Source organism: Telopea speciosissima, unplaced genomic scaffold (assembly GCF_018873765.1).
Source record: "Telopea speciosissima isolate NSW1024214 ecotype Mountain lineage unplaced genomic scaffold, Tspe_v1 Tspe_v1.0221, whole genome shotgun sequence".
In the NCBI taxonomy this organism is placed as follows: Eukaryota; Viridiplantae; Streptophyta; class Magnoliopsida; order Proteales; family Proteaceae; genus Telopea; species Telopea speciosissima.
The window spans coordinates 6,312-29,499 of record NW_025317557.1 but is presented as its reverse complement, the minus strand read 5'-3'; the positions used below and the strand labels follow the sequence as shown (position 1 = coordinate 29,499).

General features: G+C 38.5%; 2 protein-coding genes across 3 annotated transcripts; both read left to right on the top strand.

The window, feature by feature from the left end:
• Positions 1-96: 96 nt before the first annotated feature.
• LOC122647849 (actin-related protein 3) lies at positions 97-15,826 on the top strand. Its single transcript, XM_043841151.1, has 9 exons — positions 97-395; positions 484-946; positions 8,095-8,241; positions 10,795-10,887; positions 11,111-11,230; positions 12,139-12,249; positions 14,275-14,400; positions 14,575-14,673; positions 15,195-15,826. Exons 1-9 carry the CDS (start codon positions 346-348, stop codon positions 15,273-15,275), a joined length of 1,290 nt encoding a protein of 429 aa, XP_043697086.1. The 5' UTR covers positions 97-345; the 3' UTR covers positions 15,276-15,826.
• A 3,894-nt stretch (positions 15,827-19,720) lies between these two features.
• Positions 19,721-22,964, top strand: LOC122647848 (cleavage and polyadenylation specificity factor subunit 6-like). Of its 2 annotated transcripts, none has more exons than XM_043841149.1 (2): positions 19,721-19,781; positions 20,485-22,964. In XM_043841149.1, exon 2 carries the CDS (start codon positions 20,536-20,538, stop codon positions 22,498-22,500), a length of 1,965 nt encoding a protein of 654 aa, XP_043697084.1. In that variant the 5' UTR covers positions 19,721-19,781; positions 20,485-20,535; the 3' UTR covers positions 22,501-22,964. The 2 variants fall into 2 exon arrangements, with proteins under 2 accessions (XP_043697084.1, XP_043697085.1); XM_043841150.1 differs by lacking the exon at positions 19,721-19,781 and adding an exon at positions 19,817-19,964.
• Positions 22,965-23,188: the final 224 nt, after the last annotated feature.

Sequence of the window (23,188 nt, the reverse complement as noted above, 5' to 3'; positions counted from 1 at the left end):
ACACAGAAAAGAAATAAACTTCTTCACTAAGCCTTTTTCTGGTCAAGAAAAAGCACAGAGAGAGAGAGAGCTTTGTTAATGTTCGATACTTTGATAAGAAAGGAATCGTAGCCATGATGATGTTACTCTGCAATCCATACGTGCGTAGTTGCAATGGATGAAGGAAGAATCCTATTGAAGCTACGAGGGTGTGCGTTGAGTCGCCGCTTTCGCTTGGGATTAACGTTGAGATCTCCTTGTGCTTGGAGTTTATCGATTCGCCCACTGCGACTATTACGATGATACAATGTCTTAAACCCTTCTCGGATCTCAGTCGCAGATCCACCTCTCTCATTTGCCGCTCTAATGGACGCCGCCGCATCTCGTCCCGCTGTTGTCATAGATAACGGCACTGGGTACGCTCTCCCCCCTTCGTCCTCACTGAACCCCTCGCTTTTGTTTCTTGTTCTTCTTATTTTTATACTTTTCATTACTCGATTTCAGTTATACAAAGATGGGATTTGCCGGTAACGTTGAACCGTGTTTCATCATTCCAACCGTGGTTGCTGTTAACGAGTCATTTGCAAACCAATCGAGGAGTTCTGTGAAGGGTAGCAATTGGCTGGCCCAGCACAGCGCGGGCGTGGTGGCCGATCTTGATTTCTTCATTGGGGACGAAGCTACTGCACGATCTCGATCCAGTACTACTTACAATCTCAGTTACCCGATTCGTCATGGTCAGGTGGAGAATTGGGATGCCATGGAGCGCTTCTGGCAACAGTGTATCTTCAATTACTTACGTTGTGACCCAGAGGATCATTACTTCCTACTCACTGAGTCTCCCCTCACTGCTCCCGAGAGTCGAGAGTACACCGGCGAGATAATGTTTGAGACCTTTAATGTCCCGGGCCTTTATATTGCGGTGCAGCCAGTACTTGCTCTTGCTGCTGGGTACACAACTTCAAAGGTTGGTAGCCTTGAGTGTCCATCTTCGAATTGTTGCCTTTTTCTATTTGCTTCTTCCAAGTTCAAAGTTCGTACATTTCAGTCTTCTTAAGAATTCGTGCACTGAATCGTGTGATGTTTGAATATAACTGCATTAAGAGATTGCCGTTCAAGAGAAATAATTGGTCGGGAACTCTCTTATTAGGGGGGGGGGGGGGGAGATTCTCCTGTGTTGGGTTGCAGGAAGATCCTATCTGAACTATTCACCCCCCCCCCCCCCCCCAAAAAAAAGATCCTATCCGAACCCTTTTGTGGGCATGATCAAATGTTCAAAGGTATATCTGGAGAATTAAAATTTATGATGACACCAATTCAATCATTGAATTCTGTGTCAGGAACTGAAAACTCTTGAAGTTGTAAACTCTTCCAAAGATAAAATGATGTGCTAACTGATGAGCTTCATCTTATTCAGACTCCCTTAAGCTACTTTGCATTGTGGACTAACTTTTATGCCCCATATAATATGACAGAGTAGAATGTGAAATGGTCTATGTTCTCATTGGTTGGCAGGAAATAGATTACCCTTGGTTTTCTCGTGCAAACTCATCATTGTTATGCCTCAATTAGGCATGTAATGTTAGGGTTTTTCAACTTCCTGGCAGAGAAATAGGTTTTAGTCTTCTAGGTTTAGTTAACTTTTCCTTTCATACTAAATTTTATTTATCTTTGTGAATAAGAGATGTGGTTTAATGGCTTGAATCTGAAGGAGAGGAACTTTATTCGTCTAGTCTAGGCCAAAGTAGTGGAGAAATTGTTCCAACTTAGGATTACCAAGAATAAACCAATAACAGCAAATCCTAAGTACTAGAAACCTCAGAATCTATTGAAGACTGTTGATGCTTGGTGAAGAGTAGGAGTTGAAGGGAGCTCCTAGGTGGCTGTAGTATCTAGAGAATCAGCATGCACACAATTCCAAGAGCTTATATAAGTTATTCATGTTCCCTCATTTTTTGCTTCTTCCCTATTTCTGATGTAGATCAAAGGCATCATCATAAGTACCAGCATAGGAACCAGGACAAGTCCAAAAGAGGGCCTGTGGTTCCACTTTGAACCTGGCTGTTCAACTGAACCAATTTGTGGTTCGGGCCAAGCCATGCGGCCAGATCACGGGGACTTATTCTAGGACTAGTTTTCATGATTTTATTGCTTTATTTGTTTCTTTGTAATGGCTGGAATATTTTATATTAATTTCAGGCATGTTAGTAATGTTTAAGTAAGAGTCCTAGTCAAGATATGATCCTTCCCATCGCTTGCGGATGGGAGGATTTGTCCTAGTTTGATATGCTATTTTATTTCCTGCTTTGAGGAGGTTGTTTCCTATTGGCTGCTGGATATCCTAAGTTCAATATGTATCAATCTAATCAATTTCTAAATGAGGATGTTAGGCCTTAGACCTACCCATGATTTTAGTTGAAAAATGAAGCTGGGCTTTTGCCTCTAAATTTTGTGAGACGGAGTAACATCCTTGGTGAGATACTAAGGTAAGGCTGGTGGGATTTCAGTCCAGTTCTAGGTGAGAAGCTTGGTCCGTATCCTCTTCCTTTCTCATCCACCATCGAACCGGATTAGTTTCTGAAACTTATTTCTTCCATGCGCATATTTAATTTCATTGAATCTGATTACATCTTCATATAGAAATTGATTAGTTTAATTAATATTTACCTTAGGATATCCAGCAGAGAATAGCAAACAACCTCCTCAAAGCATGAAATAAAATAACATAAACAAACTGGGATAAATCCCCCATCCGCAATTTATGAGAAGGATCGTATCCTAACTAGGAATCTTACTTGAACACTACTAACGTGCCTGAAATTAAGTCCCCGTGATCTGGTTTGAGTGAACCAGAAACAACGTAGACGCATGGCTTGGGCTGAACCAGCAACTGCTTCAGTTGAACCGTCGGGTTCAAAGTGGAACTGCAGGCCCTTTTGGCTTGGCCTGGTTTCTACGGTGGTACCTTTGATCTGGACCAATTTCTGCCCTAGTTACACTTTCACCCAGTTGCAAGAATACTTGACCAAAAAAATACAAGAATAACCACGGACCTTGAATATTGAGATTTTTTAGTATGTTCAAAACCAAAAATTAAAAACCCAGCCCAGTCTAGTTGCTCTTATAGATTTTGATACTTTGGTATTGGTAGGACTGATTTTAACAGTTGATACACTATTAGGCCCCATGTGGAAGCAAACCTACTGAGTAGGATTCTGGACCTGATTGTCTTGTCCTTTTATAAGAATTTTCTCTTGTGATGCATGTGATGAATTACTGGATTGTAATTGCTCATAGCCTCATAGAGATCCGGATTGATGACAAAAAACTATTGACCAATTCCACTCCTTGTAGAATTGAGCTGATCATCGAGAGTGTATTCATTCTCTTAAGCTTCGGAGCATTTTGTCATCTGATTGCTTGTTAAACACTTAAACTCAAATTAAAATAAGTCATATACCCAATTTTTTATCTAGTCTAAGACATAAGCATTTGTTATAAAACATATGCATTTCTACTTGATGGAGCTTATTAGAAGTTTCTTTAGGAGATCATTTGACATCACTGTCTCTTTCACTATGAACTTCATAGACTTGATCCAGGCAAAACACAAAAATGAGCTTTTTCTTGCATAAATGAGTCTTGGAATGGATAATATGCATATTCAGCTTATGGTCCAATAGTTTTTAATTGTAATGGACTTCTTTAATGGTCCTAAATTATGATTAATATTTTTGGAACACGAATTTAGAGTCTATTTTCTATTTCCTAGGAGTTCTAATCTAGGCTGGCTTGAGTTTATTTTAAGTTTCTTTTTCACTCTAGTTTCTATTTTATTTTTCTGTTTCTGGTAGGATAGTTTAAGCCTATTTTTAGTTTCCATTTTCTGTTTTAGAGTCCTATTGAACAAGGAGTTTGAGTATGGATTAAAGTTTCTGTTTTTGAGTAGTTTTGAATGTTATATATAGGTTTGTAACTACCCTCGGAGGGAATATTATGAATAAAGCTATGAAGTTTTCTCTTCTTTTCAGCCATGGGGATTCATGGTGCATAAGGATGGATTTCCCCATATCTAATGTGGATTCCCAACAATCTCTCTTCAACTTATCTTCTTGTTTTTGCTATCAAATTGGAGTTCTAGCAACTGTTCTGACATGTAATAGCAGCTATTTGAAAGGTCAGAAAGCCTCTGTTCTTCTCCACTTGTTTCTGGCTGTTTTAATACAATTCTCTGCAATTCTTTGCTTCCAGAGATCTGTTTTTGTGCTTTTTCTTTAATTTCTGATCCATAATCAGTTCTGGGAACTCGTAACAATCTCTGGTATTAGTTCTGATTTACTTCTTTGAGCTTTAACTTTTTCCAAACAGTTCTGCCACATACCTTTGTTCCTCATGTCAGAATCTACCCTGAACCATAGTTAAAACCAGTTTCTGTGTTATACCTATTGTCGTACTAGTTTCCCCAACCCTTTTAATCTGTTGATAATCCTGGCAGAATCCATTACCTTAATTCAAGTCATATTTAGGTTTCAATTTCTGCATTTAAACTTGTGATGTGTGTACCTCTAGCCTTATAGGATTCATTGATAATCAGAGAGCCCCTTATTGTATCATGAAAATCTGATATATGGCATCCAAAATTGCAAATGGTTCAGCTTCCTTGCTAAGCTTTGCATTGGGTACCCTAGATAAAGGAAAATCAATGGCTTCCTTGGCGAAACTCTAAGAACAATATTAAGAGGACTCCTCCTAGTTCTAGTAACAGCACTACCGTTAGCCAACTCATCCATTTTTCGGTTGATATTCTTTTCCTTATATTTTTTGGCTTTAGCTTATCTTAAAACCTTTTTAATTTTGATACACCTGACATGGTGATAACTTGGCATTTCTTCCTCCCCCACCAGAAACAATACTCCATGGGTCCTTTGTGTTTATCCACTCGTCCATCAGTGACGCAAGAAGATGAACTGAGTTTTGATTCCTGATGTAGGACACCTAAGTGGTGACCTGAATCTTGATTAAAGTGTGGTTGATGATGCATAGAAGTGAATAGAAGTAAAAGGGAGAAGAGAAGAAAATAGAGCTGGGCAATCATATTTTGTGCTCCTATGAAATAAAAATCACACTTAGAAGTTGAAATCCATCACACCTTTAAAGCAGAGAAGCTTACTTCAAAGCAATAGTACAGTATTCCGTTACTCATCATAAATTGAAGTACAATGAATGTATGTAGCTAAATTATGATTTAGAAATAGAAATCCTGTCACAGATAGATGCTGCATCAGTGCTTCTGCTTCCATATTCAACTTGGATTGCCATTTGGAAAGATCCGTCTCGTTGGAGAGGTAGCTTTCTAGCCTTTTATGTTTTATGGGACACCAAAACTATGTGAACTGTGCTACTTTGACCTTCTAAAATTTACCTGAAGAAAAGTTATAGAGTAATACCTGGATTCAATTTAGACATCTAAAGACGTATTAAAACAACTCAAAATCAAATCTTTACCTAAATTGGCAACCCAAAACTAACATAAATAACACCGAATTGATTATAAACTCAACCCTGCATCTTAGGATTTGAGCTGCAATGGTAGAAGAGCGGGGATACTTTATGGTATGAAGTCGACTAAAACACTTGAGAATGATATGCCCATTCGGTTGAAATTCCAGATTCCCATGTTCCTTGTGACCATGGGAATGGAGCTTTCTAGTTTATATGAGGACATGTAATCTGAGAGCATCTTCCTATACAAATTGTCGATGAGTAGTTGGGACTTGGGTGTAGATGCAGTAATATCTGAGAAATTATTAACTTTGCTTTGGGCCTATTAATCTTCAGGAAAAAGGAGCAATAACACACTTCCACATCATATAGTTGTCACGATGTGGATTTTATGACAGTCTTCCCTCTCTCTCTCTCTGATAGTCTGATTGTAAAACCAATTTATTGATAGGAATTAGGAAAGGAGGCTTATGATACCATTCTATCCCCACGTTAGAGCTATACAAAAGCAAGTAATGCCTTTAGGAGGCAGTTTTCCTCCTCGGTCAAGGGAGAATCCCATGACCGAGGGGTTTGGATGGTGTGCAGAGGGTATCGGGGAACAGTGAGGGTATTATTGACTTTGTATAGTAGGGGTGGGGTGATGTAGTCCTAGGTAGGAGAAGTCCCACTAGGAGCCAGGGGAATAGGGTTACCTAACAAGGCTGGCCGATTAGGACAGATTAGGCTAATTAGGGTTAGGGTTAAATAATGGTATTGGGGTTTATAGGGTTTTAATATGCAGGTTTAGGAGGCCTTAATGGCATAAGAATATTAGGGTTTGGAAGGGTTCTAAAATTCTGCAGTTGGGCAGAATCGAGTTGCAGGTTTTTTAGGATTAATGGAGTGGGGGAATGGAGGGGTTACAGTGGAGACTAAGGGCTAGGGTTAAGGTCGAGTGTGGGGAATGATGTGGGGAATGTAGGCTGGAAGTAGGGTTTGAAAGTGAAGGCTAACTCTGGAGTTATGGGGGAATCCTAGTGGAGGTAGGAATGCAGGTTTAATGGAGAATTAGAGTTTGATGATGGAGGGGACTGTGGATTAGGTCTAAGGGAAGATGAAGGATGATAGAAGAAGGTTTAAAATAAGAAAACAGGTTCAAACTCACTATATTGCAGGACAATGACAGCAGCTTGATGATTTGAAAGAGCCTCCCGATCTTCACAATGCAAGGAGTCGCAGGAGTCCACCTACCCTTTACCACCTTGAGATCCACAAGGATATACACTCACAAAGAGCAGCAGCAATGGCAGCAAGCATAAAGCTAATTTTTATTAATCAAATTCGTATGTAATGTTGGCCTCCCTTACAAACTTATATAGAAGACTAAAAAATAGACCTAGACACTAAAAAGGAATGGCCTAACCCTATCCCTAATCTATTAGGTAATTTAAACTGACTAGGAAACTAGAATACTAAAGGAAACAGACTCAAAACATGGCTAGACTTATAGAGTCCTAATCCAGCCCAACTTACATCACATGACCACTTAACCAAGTCACATGATCACTTAAATTGAACCAATTGGATGCAACCAATTTCAACCAGTTCAATTAAAAAACATAAAAATAAACTAAGTATTGGGCTAATCCCGTATGCAACCTATATACCCATATTTGAGGCCCATAAAAGTGGCCTATTACATTAGAAACCCATGGGATCAAATGCCCAACATGTATGTAACCCAACCCTAGATTTATTCCCAATGAAACAAGCCCTATTTGGTGATGAATCTGCATCAGGGGGGGTGGAGAACATTTATGACCCTAGATGGGTGTTCTTTCCCTTCACCCATGGTGCAGGAAAACTTTTTCCATACCTTTATTCGGAAAAAAGTTAGGGTGTTTCTTATTTTCTCCAAGTTACTTTATCGTTTGAACTTTTTCCCCTATTGAAGCCCCAAATATGATCTCCTTTTCTCTCCTTGCTACTATGTAGGCAGATTCCGTAAGCCTTCAGAGGCTCTATTGTTCCCTTCTGGCCAATTGCTCCTTGCCTTTGTTGCGGGCACTAAATATCTCCCTTTTTCTCTTCAAACTTCCTTAAGTCCTTATTGTTCTATTAAGCTCCTTCAGAATAATTTGAAATGTTTTCATGGGGGAAGAGCCCCTTTTTTTAACCAGCTGTTCAACTTCTAGAATAAAAATGGTGATTTCAAACTTCTGCTTGGGAATGAGGCGTGAGTTCATAAATTGTGTTTGCTTGGGTGATTCTCGGGTTCTTGATTCCACTTTCCGTGGAGAGATTCAAAAACCTTAATTTCATAGTTTCTGAGAGTGCCAGCGGCATTATGGTGCATCATCATTCTAAGTTCTTGTTTCTCTTTTCCTCCTTTTTCGAATTTCTTGGTAGACTTATAATTCTTCTTCCTTTTCTCTTTCATTTCCAAATTCCATGGTATCCCATTTCCCTTCATGCCTGTGTGGATGTGCTTGAGCATACGTGTGCTTCTGTGTATTAAGGACTTTGTTGCTTCAATTAAAATGTGTGTGTATTCAAGATTTTGTTGCTTCTATAGATCTACTATCTTTGTTGATGCCCTCGCATTCTAGATTAACCTATACCTTCCCACAGTGTGAAATGACAGGTGTTGTCGTGGATGTTGGAGATGGGGCCACTCACATTGTACCTGTTGCAGATGGTTATGTTATTGGTAGCAGTATTAAATCTATTCCTATTTCTGGGAAGGATGTCACTCGCTTTATTCAGCAGCTCATGCGGGTAATGCTTGATTTATACCTTTCAACTTCTGTGTATGTGACTTGATTTATTTTGTTATTTATATCAATAGTAATTATATATTTATATACTTTTAGTATTAATTGACCACTCTTAATCATCTTACATTCTTCTATTGGTAAGGCACTCATCACTGCTAGATATTACAGGTGTGATTGATGACTCACATCTTCTATCTATAATTCACTGTCATTGCTAGATATAACAGATCTGGTTGATGACTCAAATCCCATGATATCTGCATAACTGTAACATGCTCATTTTACTTATGTCGAGAGGATACGTTACTGATATGAGTACCTGGATACTCGTCACAGTAGTTTGGTACATAGTTGGCAAGGCGGCAAGGCGATCCAAGGCTGTGGAGGGGTGTCTAAGCGCTTAGGCTACAAGTCGCCCGCCTAGGCGACCAAGGCGCCCAAGTGTTATTTTTTATTTCCCCTCTTTTCTAACATTAATTAGTATGCTACAATATGTACCTTATATTATCAAAAATCAACATTAAGCCACATCAAGTCATCAAAAATCAACATTAAGTCACATCAAGTCATCAAAAATCAACATTAAGTCACATCAAGTCATCAAAAATCAATATTAAGCCACATCAAGTCATCAAAAATCAACATAGAAATAGAAGACAGCAGAACTGAAGAAGCAAGCTATTGGAAGTTTGAAACAATCAAAACATACATTTGGTTTATATGTTCTTGGAATTGGTCATTTTCCGGCATAACTAGTCTCACATTTGGTTTATACTGTTCTTAGAAAATATGATCTTATCAATAAGTAATTAACCTGCTCTTAATTTAGAAAAATGTTTTTGTTTTCTAAGAAATTTTATTGATCAAATGATTTTATTTTTAGATGAAACTTTTTGTATTAGGTAGAGCACAAAACCAACTTTCCAACAAATCTAAAATTGCTTAAATCTGATTTATATTGAAGGACTTATTTTCTGGTCAAACCTTATTTGGTGTGCGTGAATGCTGTCAAAATCGCTCTGAATGAAAATATTTTTATACATATCAAAACAAATGAATATTTTACTGCACTTTTGGTTTTTAGCATGTTTTTGCATATTAAGATTTATGGAATTTTTAGATTTGAGAAAAACCCCAACATTAGAAAGTTCAAAATTTCACTTGCCACCAAAAATTGAGTTTTTGTTTTTGAACTGGGGGTTTGACTTTTTATCCTTTTGGAATTTGATTTTTAACTATTTTTATTGGATTCAAATAAGGGGTATTGCTTATTTATGAATAATATCTTAAGTAAATAAAATAATTTACTTAAATGATATTTGGCATAAATAAGTGCCAGAACCTGGTCCGATACCAATTAAACCAGTGCAAGGCGCCCTACAATAAGGCGGCAGCCACCTAGGCACCTAGAAATCCGCTTGGACACCTAGACAACTATGGTTTGGTACTCCAATTGTCATATGTTATTCTCATAACTCCTAACAATTTTCTTATTGTTGGCAAAGAGTGTGAATGGTAAATTCTAACAAATCTTACCGTAAGAATTTCTTGAATATTACGCTTTTCATTGTTTAAAACATAGACTAATCATCGAATTTGGAAAGTTGTGAGTGCTAAAATATTATATTAGTTTAACAAGGGTTTAAATCATGCTATCAACATTTTGGACAGTGTGAACGTACCTGTCCTCTGCTTGTACCCATGTCCTGGATTTCAGGAACTGAAGAAGCTTACCCTTGTTTCTGGTATCAATGTCTGTTTGCATATCGATATGTGGGCTTCGTAGCTAGCATTTGTAAATATGAGTAGTTTTAGGGTGAACTTTTCAACCTGAGATCTTGAGGACCCAGAGCCAAGTCAACTATATATTGATTAGAGCTAACTGATTGATTGTCTTTTCTGACTCAATGGAATATGCCCCCCTCCCCAATCTTAAGAGGTGTATAACTGCAGGGAAAATTGTTTCCCAAAGAAAGACAAAATATCAAGGGAAAAGGAGAGGATCTCCAAAATTATAAATGTAAGATGGATCCGTCAGTGGAAGGATGAATAAGATCAGGAACCTGGCTCCCAGTGGTCAAGGCCGCTCAAAAGAAATTGTTGCCAGGACTGACAATAAGAGTATTCTTTCTTAGGCCACGTTTGGATGGGATTCTGATGGGGTCTTATATTCGAAATTCTCACTTTATCTAGGAATCTGCTGGGAAGTTGCAGTTTCTGCGATTTTAATTGCCCTCAAGAATCACTGCTCTAGATTCCCAATTCCAAAATTGTGGTGATTCTTATTTTACATTCCAGAAATCATGGTGGCAGGGTCCACCCAAATGTGATACTCAGACGCTTGGTTCTGATTCTGGATATGGCTTAGTTTGCAGAATCAGAATCCCATCCAGATGCAGAGCGTGGTTGGAATGAACACTTAAAAACAAACTGATGGGAAAGTTCTATTTCAAAATCAGTAGGTTCTTATTCTTCTCTTTGGATAAGTACCGTGAAATCACCATGACCACAACAATTTTGCTTAGCCACTCATGTTTGACATTTTTTCAAACAGGAAAGAGGAGAGCATGTGCCGCTAGAGGACTCATTTGATGTAGCTCGAAAGGTGAAAGAAATGTATTGCTATACTTCTTCAGATATTGTCAAGGTAATCTTGACTCTTTTATGGTAACTCTCAGAGTGAGATTTTCAAGTATTTGGTGTGAGCATATATGCTCTTCCACTTTCATTTTCCCTACACAGATCATTCATTTCCAGCTTCGCAGCTCCTCATGTTTTGTGCTGCATTTGAGGTTTATATGGCATGAACAAGTACTGGATCCATGAGAGATTGAGATTGAATCCTTATTCAGAATTCTTCCGTGTTTCAGGAGTACAATAAGCATGACCGGGAACCGTCCAAGTACATCAAGCAATGGAGAGGTATTAAACCTAAAACAGGAGCCCCATACTCTTGTGACATTGGCTATGAACGCTTTCTTGGCCCTGAGGTTTGCTTTGCCTTTTCTCCTACTTCTTGTTTTTTCTTTTAGACATGTCAGAATATATTTTATATTAGTGTTTGAGAAATTCCTGGATTTAGGGAATTTTTAAATTTTCAAACAACCATGCTGTAACCTAATGGACCCTGATATCATTTGATACTTTCACTGGTTCTGTAGAATCTTTAAGGTTGGCACATTCAGTGTTACTTATACCATGATGATTCCATAACCAGCTTGAGGTGGAAAAAAAAGTTGGAGGTGTCTGAATTTCTCTGCCCCTTGAACGCACTGCTATCTACAATCTATATGGTCACACATTCCCCATAGACACGGTTTAATTTATGTGACAGAGAGAGCTCAGATCTTCAATTCTTTGCCTCAAAGAGGTGGTGTACCATAATTTCATTGCAGTGAAGGAAAAGATGAAGGAACATGTTATATGAATTGCCCCATCTTAGACTGCTGATTTCTTCTATAATCAAAGAGAACTCAATTTTCATCATTGTGGCAATATTTGGAATCAGGAGCAAGTCCAAACAGAGAATGTAGCTTCCAATTTCATACATTTTAATTCCTAAATCGAAAGTGATGAATTATTAGCCCATTTAAGGGTTTCTTAAGGAAACTAGAAATGAAAATATGGAAAGATAAAACTATGCAGTTTCTTTACTTTCATTTTAAAGTATGATAAGTCAATGGTATTGTGAGCTCCCCTTGCCCCTATCTCACCTCTTTTGCTTCTCTTTTGTTTGTTGCTATAAATATGATGGTGACAAGGTTGGCTGTTGTCGTCGTGGCGTGTGTTCCTTTTTGCACTTTGTTGTTGCAGTCTTTCTATGCACCTGTCTTATTGATTGGCTTGTATGGCATTCTGTTGCTATCTTGATGATAATGTTGTTTGATATTTCATGCAGATTTTCTTCAATCCTGAGATTTACAGCAGTGATTTTACAACTCCTTTACCCTCTGTAATAGACAAGTGCATTCAATCATCACCAATTGATACAAGGAGGGCCCTTTATAAGGTAAGATGGTTATACTCGGATGTCAATGTTGACCATGTTTAAAAAATCTAGCTCATATTTGCTAGTAAGGAAAATTTCCATTTGGACTGGTTGATGTGCCAAGTTTTAGTTCTCTAGATCCTTTATGAGTTATAAAACATGTATTATGTGAACTACTGCTGTGCCATTCGTGTCAAAGGAAAGTGCATAAGGGAGCTTTACCCGGTGATCATATTTTTTGGCTATTTAGTTTGCCTAAACCATTTGGATGTTCTCTTTCCACCTCGTGATTAGTGCAGCAGTGGTTTTCACTCTGTACGGAGGACATGGACGATATGCCTCCTTTTTGGAAATATATATATATATATATATATAGGTTTCTCTGAGCAAGCAGGGTACTCTCCAGTCTCCACCCTCTCACATAAACATTGTCTATTTATCCTAGGAGAGCCTTTTCCCATATCTATATATATATATATATATATGTATATATTCTAATATTCCGTTTGTATTATGGTAAACGATTCATGGATGGTTCACCTCCATCAGAATCTATGGACGAATGCACATAGTTCTGCCACATGGGAGAGTGATGTGCCAATTCCAACTGTTGGATATCTAGAAATGGTCTAGATTTGCCATTTGTCAAATTTCAAATGGCATGCACCTTCTCTGTAGTCCAAGTATTGGTATGCACCCTCTTGGAAGTCCTGGATTATTCAATGCTTTATTTTACCATTTGCCAACTCCGTCTATGTTGAATCTTGACATGTGAGTCGGGGAACTTGAGATCTTCCTGTCCACAAAGCTTCAGCCCCATATGACATGCCACGTGGCAGAAGCTGCAGAAATAAATGCCTATCCATAGATTCTGCGGTGGGTGGGCCAGCCACAAACCCTGCATTCTTAATGTCTTTCTATTTCCACCATTATGGAGAAGAAACATTCCCATAGAGGAAAGAACACCAGCATGTGAACTGGAAAAAATTATTTGTATTTTAATTCTAACTGAGATATGGTAAATAAAATAATTTATTATGTTAACTTATAAATTTGTAATTATGTGTAAAAACCAGCATCTGATGGGAAGCCCACTTAAACAAGCATCTGATGGGAAGCTCACTTAAAACAAGCATCTGATGGGAAGCCCACTATTTATAGTGACAAATTGGCTTAAGGGGGACTTGCCAACTTTTACTCTGTTGAGACTTAAGACTGAGTTGTATATGACCTCTTGTCAGCTTAGCATGTATTTACAGTTATTTGTCTACTTCAGAAACATTGAGCATTTAGTTGAATGGCTCATTAGTTTCTAGGTCTCAGATGTCCAAATGAAAAATACTGCATATTATCAGTTATTGTCCTTCTCATCCCAAGTACTTTCCTCCCCTGGGTGGAAAACAGTACATAGTATTTACAGTTATTTTCCTATTTGGGGGACATTTTCTTTGAACATCCGCTCCATTGCTTTCTTTTTGTTTTTTCTTAACATTTTCCATTATAAATAGGAATAATTAAAACAATTTTTTTTTCTGTGTTTTTTTTTTTTTTGTGAATGAAAGAATTTAAAATAATTTATAAAATGGTTCTATACATATTTTTACCATTACAAAATTGGCCATAATCTCCATTACAACAATTTCTGTAGGGATCAAAATATACACCAAAACTGACATTTCTTGGGGACCACCACTTTATGGGTGTTTTCTGTTGACCAGAGTGATTTGCTTGGTCAAGTAATCCACCTGATCCAGCGAGTTTGAATGTTTTTATGTGCCACTATTTCTGAAATGTTTTATTAGATGTTACCATCTGAAATTATGTGGCAGCTCAGATGTTATTAATGTTGCATTTTAATATTTGACATGACTTATTGTGGGACCATCAATATGGTGGTTTTAGCCATTTTTATACTCTGAAGATCATGAGTGTACTCAGGTACATTTCATGTGGAAGTTTCCCATAGAAGAGAATATACTTGGGTTTGTCTTGTGTCTATTTTCTTTGTTCCCTTCAACCTTGTGATCTTGCAATCATGTGGCACAGAATATAGTGTTATCTGGGGGATCAACTATGTTCAAGGATTTCCATAGAAGATTGCAGCGGGATCTGAAGAAGATTGTGGATGCTCGGGTTCTTGCATCTGATGCCCGGCTTGGTGGAGAATTGAAAGTAAGCATTTTTTTTCTTTTCTTTTGATTTTCCCAATGGCAACCTTCCCTCCTCCCACAAACCACCCCTCTTACCCCCCCTCCCCCATAAAAATAAAAAAAACAAAGAAAAAAAGTTGAAAACATTGTTACCTCGTGATGAGAAGGAGCTCACCTTTGGATTCCTCATCTGCAGTCTCAACCAGTGGAAGTCAATGTAGTCAGCCATCCCATACAGAGGTTTGCAGTTTGGTTTGGAGGCTCTGTACTTGCATCAACACCTGAATTCTATGCGGTATGTACTCTTGTATACTTAGAAAACAAGATAGATGCTTCCATATAGGGTTTTACCTAATGATCAAAGTCTAGATTATGATCATGTGCAACCATTCTTTTTTTAACCCACTGGGATTACTGCAATGCAATGGAATTGTATTTTTGATTTACAACAGTGAAAAGGAGAAGGGTATGAAGTTGAAATCATCACCACTCATTAGCAGTTAATGCTTGTTGGCATAGCTCTAAGGATACTTGGTGTGGCACTTCTGTACCTGACTCCCCTTCCTAGTTAGGGGAGGATAGGTTACTTTTTAGGCCTATCTCTGTTTATATGGACTCTGACACTCTGTCATAGTTTCTTAGCTTGCAATGAGGTACATGATTTTCCATTAAAAAATGTGAAAAAGAAAGCATTGTCACCATTGTCCTCAAATCTTTCTGGCAGTGTAACTGATTTGGTTATATTTAATGCATTTATGCTTCAGCAATACTATTGCAAGTTTTGGGAGTAAAGGTAAAAAAAATTTCCCTCCGCAGGCTTGCCATACTAAAGCAGAATATGAGGAGTATGGAGCTAGCATTTGTCGTACGAATCCTGTCTTCAAGGGGATGTATTAAATCAGGACCTTATTCCTCTTCTTCACTGCTCTTCGAGGTATGCCTGGCTGACATGCTCAACGAACTTGCCCATGATTCTTGTCACCATCATGTGAGGTCCAAATAGTTTATTGGGTTCAACTCTCTCGCTCATGTGCATCAAGAAGATTGACCCTATGAGAGCAGCTGTATGATAATAGATATTAGTGTCATCTGTAAGTGATTGGGTTGGTGGTCAATATCAGCTGAATTCTTTTAGAAGGAAATAGGGTCATATGCCTTGGCAGCTAAAGGGAAGCTGTCAGTTACTCGTAAGATAGCTTTCCAATTTTATTGGATGTCTCCGAAGAGACTTCTTTCTTAAAAGATAAGAGGCATTGGATTAGTGAGCCATGAACTAAGCTGAATGTTCTTTTTCAGTATTCAGCTTGGTAGAGTCCATAGACATTTTGTTTTTTATGTTTTTGTATTTTGCCCCCCTTTTAGGTTTCTATTGGTAGTGATTATTCTTGTAATATCAGTTTAGTGATTATTCATTTTATCCTCAGATGGATAATATTATTCTTTTAATCTTTTTGTTTGTAGCAATATCTCCTGTCACTTTTACTTTTGGTGTTTAATTTGTCATTTGGAACAGTTTATGATCACAAAGATAGGAATGAACTTTGATCCTTGTTCTTGGCAATCAACAGAAACCTCTAGGCAGTCTGATTGGATGTAAAATGTTGTTAATTTCAGTTAAGATGATAGCCTGATAGGGGGCAGTTTGACAGCGAAGGAGGTATTCCTTGACCGTGGGCATTAATGGGGTAGGATGAGTAAAGAGTATTTTCAAACTTTTCGTCCTATAGGGGGAAAGTAACAATGACTATCGGGTCATAAGTTTTCTTTCTCCTACGGTGGAGGAAAACTTTCTTCAAAATGAATATTCTCCACTTAGAGTTATGCTAGACGTACATAAATAGACGGGCATATCTCAGTCTTCTCAGAACCAAATACAAGGGTGATCTGGAAGGAACCCATATGCAGTTAGAGTAATCATGATGCTCAATGTTGGGGTTCTTCTTGAAGTTATTTCAAACGTTGAGGAGGTCATAGTGTGACGCTGGTTCAATGAAGGGTCTGTCAGGAGGACTACTTGTAGTTGAAGAGACATGGGAGTTCGGCACAACACAATTTGGCTCTCCTCCAGCCGTGGCAGGAGGTGGAGGGTCTAAGCCCAGCAAAAACACCCACACAAACAATGGTGGTTTTGATCATTTCACAGGTGGGATCCAAGTGGACCCTCCTTGAAATGGCCATACCCCTCCCCCTCCCCCTCCCCCCCCCCCCTTCCTGTTTTTGGGTATTTTTGCTGGGGTAGACCCTCCAGCTCCTGCCACGGCTGGAGGAGAGTCAGATCCAGCACAACATTGAGGAGGGTGACAGTCTTCGCAGCTCCTGGGGGCAAAGGAAGAACCATGTGACAAAACCAGAACTAGAACAACCAATAACAATACTTGGGTAAGGGAAGAAGAAAGGAGACAAAGAAGACGAGAAGAAAGTGGAAGAAAAGAAAGTAGTCCGATTAGAGAAGATAATCCCTAATATGTGCAAACCAATATATTTATGGAAAAAAAATTCAAATTTTTATAATTATAATAAATTCCTTTGAAACAGAAAAATATTTACATAAGGTTCCTTGTAGGTTTTTTAACATTCCCTTTTAAGATAATCATAGATATATTCCATGCTTAACTTGAAACAATCTGATACATACTTATTTTGAACCTGCTGAAGAAACTGATAACTTTACTAGAATAACTTTTAAGTGGTGTGATATAACCTTTCCTGTTTATTAAACTATGTAAGAGTTGCGTTTCTGTCAATATATTTATCTTGCATAAAAAATTAAAAAAAATTGAAATAATCTTGAAAAAAGACATTTTGAAACAATGCCTTGGTACGATCAACATTCACATCACAATATCTCGCACAAAATTATAATTTTTCATATGTTTAATCAAAATAAGACATTCATTATTAATCTATGATTAATAACAAAGCATTGTTACAATAAGATATCACCATCTTAAATGGATCAATATAAGACAAGATGATAATAATGACATTGACATCATTAAACAGTACAATATACTGTCTGAATGCGCCACCTCCAGAACAAATGTTACAATCTCATTATAACCAACTGTAGTTGAATTTGTGTTTCTTTGTTAACTCAATTCTTTTAAAAATTATATATATTTTTATTGATTTTTCAGATGGGCTCAGATCGGTGGATTTGGCATCGCATTAGGCAATCCAACTCACAATCCCGAGTTTCAAATCCTTGCCCCAATGTGCATTGTGTACAACTATTGTTGGATCCATTGTGCAAGACTTAATTTTTAGAAATTGATTTGATTTGATTTGATTATGGCGTTCCCTGCCAATTTGACGACTATTCCTTCAGTTCATGAACAATTATGGTTCGAGTATTCTTTTTATTCTGTAGCTTTGTCCTACACCATCATTTGTCTCCTTTTATAAGATGAGGGGAGGGGAGATCTATACAGACCCCGCATGTATTGGCAAATCTCATGCCAAGCCAGTGGGCGTATAGTTGAAGTGCCTAACATTCGTATATAGGGGGATTCACATGGTGAGAGAGGAGAGAGTATGTACCATCAACGATTTATATATCATTTTCCCATAAGACAATATGTATAGCATGTCTTTTATTTTTTTAAAAAAAAAAAAACAAAAAAAAAACACTATGATGCACCGTCTGAAAAAGGTTGCACACTTAATATAAAAGATGAGGGGGGAGGCCGAGGGAGCATATTTCAACTGCTCCCCTCCCTCCTCCATCGAAATCTCTTTCTCCTCGTTGTATTTTGGTGAAAATTAGGGTTTTTTGAAATCCTAAATGAGAGAGTGCATTTGCGAAGAATGCAATGGTTGTGTGAACGTTTCCTTGCTTATGTGTGGAAGAGCTAAGATCGCATGGAGAAAGTGAAGAACTATACTTGTGTTTCAAAAGCTAACATGTCTTATCCCGTTAAATTTTATATTGTAAAATTTGTGTTTGAGAGGAGATTGATATGATCCTCCATTTACCCAAAAAAGGATATGATCCTCCAAAGATTCGGGTATTGCCTAACACCTATCGGATTAAATTCCCAACAAAAATCTCATACATTGTAAGTCATAGAGTCAAGTAGAACACTAAAGTTGATAGGGCAATGTGTGAATCTTTTCAAAATTGGATTTTCTTATCCTCACAACTTAAATTGTCAAATAATTTTTAGCCTTAATTTTTTATTAGTTGTTTGTATAATTTATTATTCTTGATGAGGTAAATCTTGTCATTTAACATATGTACTCGTAAAATATACAAGGTATTGACAATCTTTAATAATGACATGTTGATGAGTCGAGGGAAGAAAAGACAAGGGAAAGGAAAAATGAGGGAAGGAGTTCCCACACAATATTATTTGTTTGGTTGCACTTTGGAAATCAAAAGAAGTGAGAAAATGGCTTTTTTCATGTTATAAATAATTATCCAAATTACACATGATATCACATGTAAATAAATTGGATAGAGTACTTATCTGAACCGTAGATAAACCAACGTTGATATTGGCAAATTCAATCACCAAATATAGCATTATGAATCTAAAATTGTATGGAGAAACTTAAGGATTAGTGGGTATGAGTTGTGCTAACAGACACTTTCCTTAAGACTGTAGACATTCTTTATGGTGCAAGTCAAGTTCTTGCGAATCAACCTCCAAGATAAAATAGCCCTATAGGCCCCTCTAGTAGTCGTTGCACTTGTTTACTGAGCTACGTCAGAATACTTTCAAAGTTGTGCTGAATTGTCTCCAAAATATTAGAGAAATAGGCAAAACACCATTTCTATATATAGAAGAGAGAGAGAGAGCACCACCAAGGGATGTCTTCAAAAGACATGCCCAAAAACCATATCTTCTCCCAAAGACTTGTTTGTTAATCATTCAAATAAGTTTCCAATAATCACGTCTATTGGTCATTTAGATGCCTATTAGAAAAACATCAAATACTCTAATACACATTTTATAATAATATTTTGAATCTTTAATTTTAAAACCATAAAATTCCAACATTTTTTTAAGAGACATTTTATTAGAATATATATCTAATATTAATTTTGGAATGGCTTTTCTCTTCCATGAGAAGAATTCTCAATGGCTAATGCACATTCTAAGAAGTTTTGGGAATTTTTTCCTCCTTTCCGACTTAACATAAGGAGAACAACCAAAAATATGGTAAGGAGCAGGGACACTAATTAAGGACCAAGGAACAGTTGATGGATCTTCCTCGTGGGTTTAATTAGACTCTTTAGACATTATATAAAAGATTTGATAATAAATAAGGGAAGGCAGCAAAAGTCAGAAGAAGTGTGAGAGAGACACAGAGAGAGAGAGAGAGAGAGAGAGAGAGAGGTACCCTGGTGTCTAAGGCCTATGGCTATGAGGGTCTAAGAGCTTAAAACAGAGCAGAAGAGTACGAAAACATTAAACATTCTCGATCTATGGCTATGAGCATCTAAGAGCTTAAAACAGAGCAGAAGAGTAAGGAAACAAAACATTAAACATTCTCGGCCTATTCATCAAATCGAAATATCCGAAGATATCCGAAAATTTTCCTTTTTTACACACTTTTTCTATGTTTTTCTTATAATTTCTGGTAAGAATATTCAACTATTATGACATATATCGATATTCTTTTGATTTGTTTCTGCATCCATTTGTTAGTAGGTCTTTTGTTTGAAAACTGTAATGTTGTTGTGGGTACTCGTAATTTCTGCATCCAAACGAATTCACAGCTTAGCTATTGAAGACTTCGCCGTTTCTTATGATTATGAGAGGCGGGTATAATCAGCTTTCTATTTTGTTTTCAAAATTTTCCATCTGGGATTGCTACTCGCTACTTTCCCTCTACCTGTATTTGTTTTTAGCCTTTTCTGGGTAAAAGATTTTTTTTTTCCCATTTTCTATCTCTCTAACACTGTGTATGTGTGTGCTATTTGTTTATTTGAAGTTTTCCCCTTTTGCATTTATATATGGGTTGAGGAATTTCCATATTTTCCCTGCTATTATCAAGTGATCCTTTCCCGGCGGGTGTGCAGTAGAGATTTATGTGTATTTTTAATATCCCCTTCCTCCCTGTCTCTCTTTTTACGCCCTCTTTTACATGTTATTGTTAGGTGGAGATTAGGGATCTCTGTTTGTTGTTTCAACATCTGGAGTTAGCATAAATGGATCCGATGGCGGAAGAGCAATTAGACTACGGAGATGAAGAATATGGTGGAGGTAGTCAGAAGATGCAGTATCAGGGCGGTGGAGCAATCTCTGCCCTCGCAGAAGAGGAGCTGATGGGAGAGGATGATGAGTACGATGATCTCTACAATGATGTCAATGTTGGTGACGGATTTCTGCAGCTGCACCGCACCGAAACACCTATTTTAGGAGGTGCAGGGAGTGGACCACAAGCTCAAAAATCTGACGCCTTCAAATCAAGGGTCGTTGAACAAGGTGGGTCGGAAGATATAAGCATCCCGGGAGTTGGGTTGGAGGGGAAGGACTCCAATATGAAAGCCAGTTTTCCGGAGCAGAATAAGGGAGCATTTATGTCTGGCAAAGGTTTGGAAGGGGCAGCTGGTGATTACCCAGTTGGGCTTTCGCATAAAGAGAGGGTTATGGATATGGGATCTGAAGTTCAAGTTGGAAGCTCAGGGATCGGAGGATCAGCACCTGTGCCTGCTAAAGTTGCTGTTGATCCTAGTCAGATACCGGTAAAATTTGCTGGTGGATCTTTGTCATTGCCAGATTCAGGCTCTGGTGCTCCAAGAAGTGCTCCACAAATGCCTATCAACCGAACAGGAATGAATATCAGCATGAATCGTCCTGTGATGAATGAAAATCCAAGCCGGCAGCCTATGGAGAATGGTAGCACCATGCTCTTTGTGAGTGAACTGCATTGGTGGACTACCGATGCTGAGCTTGAAAGTGTGCTATCTCAATATGGGAGGGTAAAGGAAATCAAATTCTTTGATGAGAGAGCTAGTGGAAAATCAAAGGGCTACTGTCAAGTGGAATTCTTTGATCCAACTGCTACAACTGCATGTAAAGAAGGGATGAATGGCCATGTTTTCAATGGTCGAGCTTGTGTGGTGAATTTCGCAACTCCACAGACTTTGAAACAGATAGGAGCCGCCTATATGAACAAAACCCAAGCACAGGCTCAGTCACAGCCACAAGTACGAAGACCCATGAATGATGGGGTGGGAAGAGGTGGTGGAATGAATTATCCAACTGGAGAAACAGGCAGGAACTTTGGGAAGGTTGGATGGGGTCGAGGAGGCCAAGGACTACTCAACAGGGGTCCTGGTGGTGGAGGACCAATGAGAGGTAGAGGATCTATTGGAGCGAAAAACATGATTGGAGGCAATGCGGGTGTTGGAAGCAATGCTAGTGGGGGTCCTTATGGGCAAGGCCTTGCAGGTCCTGCCCTGGGGGGCCCAGCTGGTGGGATGATGCATCCTCAAAGTATGATGGGTGCAGGATTTGATCCAACGTACATGGGTCGAGGAGGTGCTTATGGGGGATTCTCAGGTCATGCTTTTCCTGGGATGATTCCTTCGTTTCAAGCTGTTAATACTATGGCACTTCCTGGTGTGGCTCCACATGTCAACCCAGCTTTCTTCGTCCGTGGAATGTCTGCTAATGGAATGGGAATGATGGGTACTAGTGGAATGGATGGTCAGCATGTCGGAATGTGGACTGACCCAAACATGGGTGGATGGGGAGGGGATGATCATGGGAGAAGGACAAGGGAGTCAAGTTATGGTGGTGAAAATGGGGCATCTGACTATGGGTATGGAGAGGCAAGCCATGAGAGGGGAGGGGGGAGGTCAAATGCTGCCTCCCGGGAGAAGGATAGGGGTTCTGAGCGTGAGTGGTCAGGAAACTCTGAGAGGAGGCATCGTGAAGAGAGGGACCAGGACTGGGATAGGTCTGATAGGGAGCACCGGTACAAAGAAGAAAAAGATGGCTATAGGGACAATCGTCCGAGAGAACGTGACTATCAAAATGAGGATGACTGGGATAGAGGGCAGACCTCTTCAAGGTCTAGGAGCAAGTCCCGTGTGATGCAAGAGGATAGCAGGTCTCGAACAAGGGATGCTGACTATGGGAAGAGACGGCGTCTACCGTCGGAGTGACAATATTTGGCTCTTTAGCAAACCTTTCTTCATGGAAGTAACTTAAAAGGTCTTATGCAGGCCTTGGTTTCATGTTCTCAGTGTTACTCTTCGTTGATGGCTAACACGACATCCAACTTTGCTCGCTCTGGTTTCTGCAGGACACACATGCAGAAGTGTGGTTTCTGGATGGAAAAAGTAAGTTTTTCCCTTGTGTGGCATGAGGGAAGAATTACTTCTCTTTCTTATTTCGTGCTACTTCCTGTGAAACATCATTTGAAGCAACAGTTATATACTTGTTTTCTTAAAAACGATTAGTATAGTTTTTTAGTGGCATACTCATGAATTTCCTTTGTGGGTTAGGTTTTTGGTGTCCTGACTCCCAGATCCGCCATTGGTTTTACCTTTGGTTCTAGCTGTCCTTTTATCTGATACAAGTGCTTCCTGAGGCATGCCTCCTATATATGCTTAAGGGTTTTGTTGTTTACTTGTTTTATATGAATATGTGCAATAAATGTGTGTACATTTGAATTTACGTCAACGCAACTTTCTTTTTCGCTGCTTAAGCGAAGACTATTGATATAACTAGATGCATAGGGCACAATGAATTATTTTTTATTTATTTAAACATTGTTAATGATTCTTATTGTGCTCGCACATTGGTTGGTAAAGTTACTTAGCTTATTGGTACAAGTAGATGCATAAGGCT

What these genes read in the sequence shown, in the direction of transcription:
- LOC122647849 (XM_043841151.1), top strand. Translation starts at nt 346, where the DNA reads ATGGACGCCGCCGCATCTCGTCCCGCTGTTGTCATAGATAACGGCACT. An exon ending in CAAGGAGGGCCCTTTATAAG is followed by an intron (nt 12,250 to 14,274) that starts GTAAGATGGTTA and finishes CATGTGGCACAG; the next exon opens with AATATAGTGTTATCTGGGGG. An exon ending in GGCTTGGTGGAGAATTGAAA is followed by an intron (nt 14,401 to 14,574) that starts GTAAGCATTTTT and finishes CCTCATCTGCAG; the next exon opens with TCTCAACCAGTGGAAGTCAA.
- LOC122647848 (XM_043841149.1), top strand. Translation starts at nt 20,536, where the DNA reads ATGGATCCGATGGCGGAAGAGCAATTAGACTACGGAGATGAAGAATAT.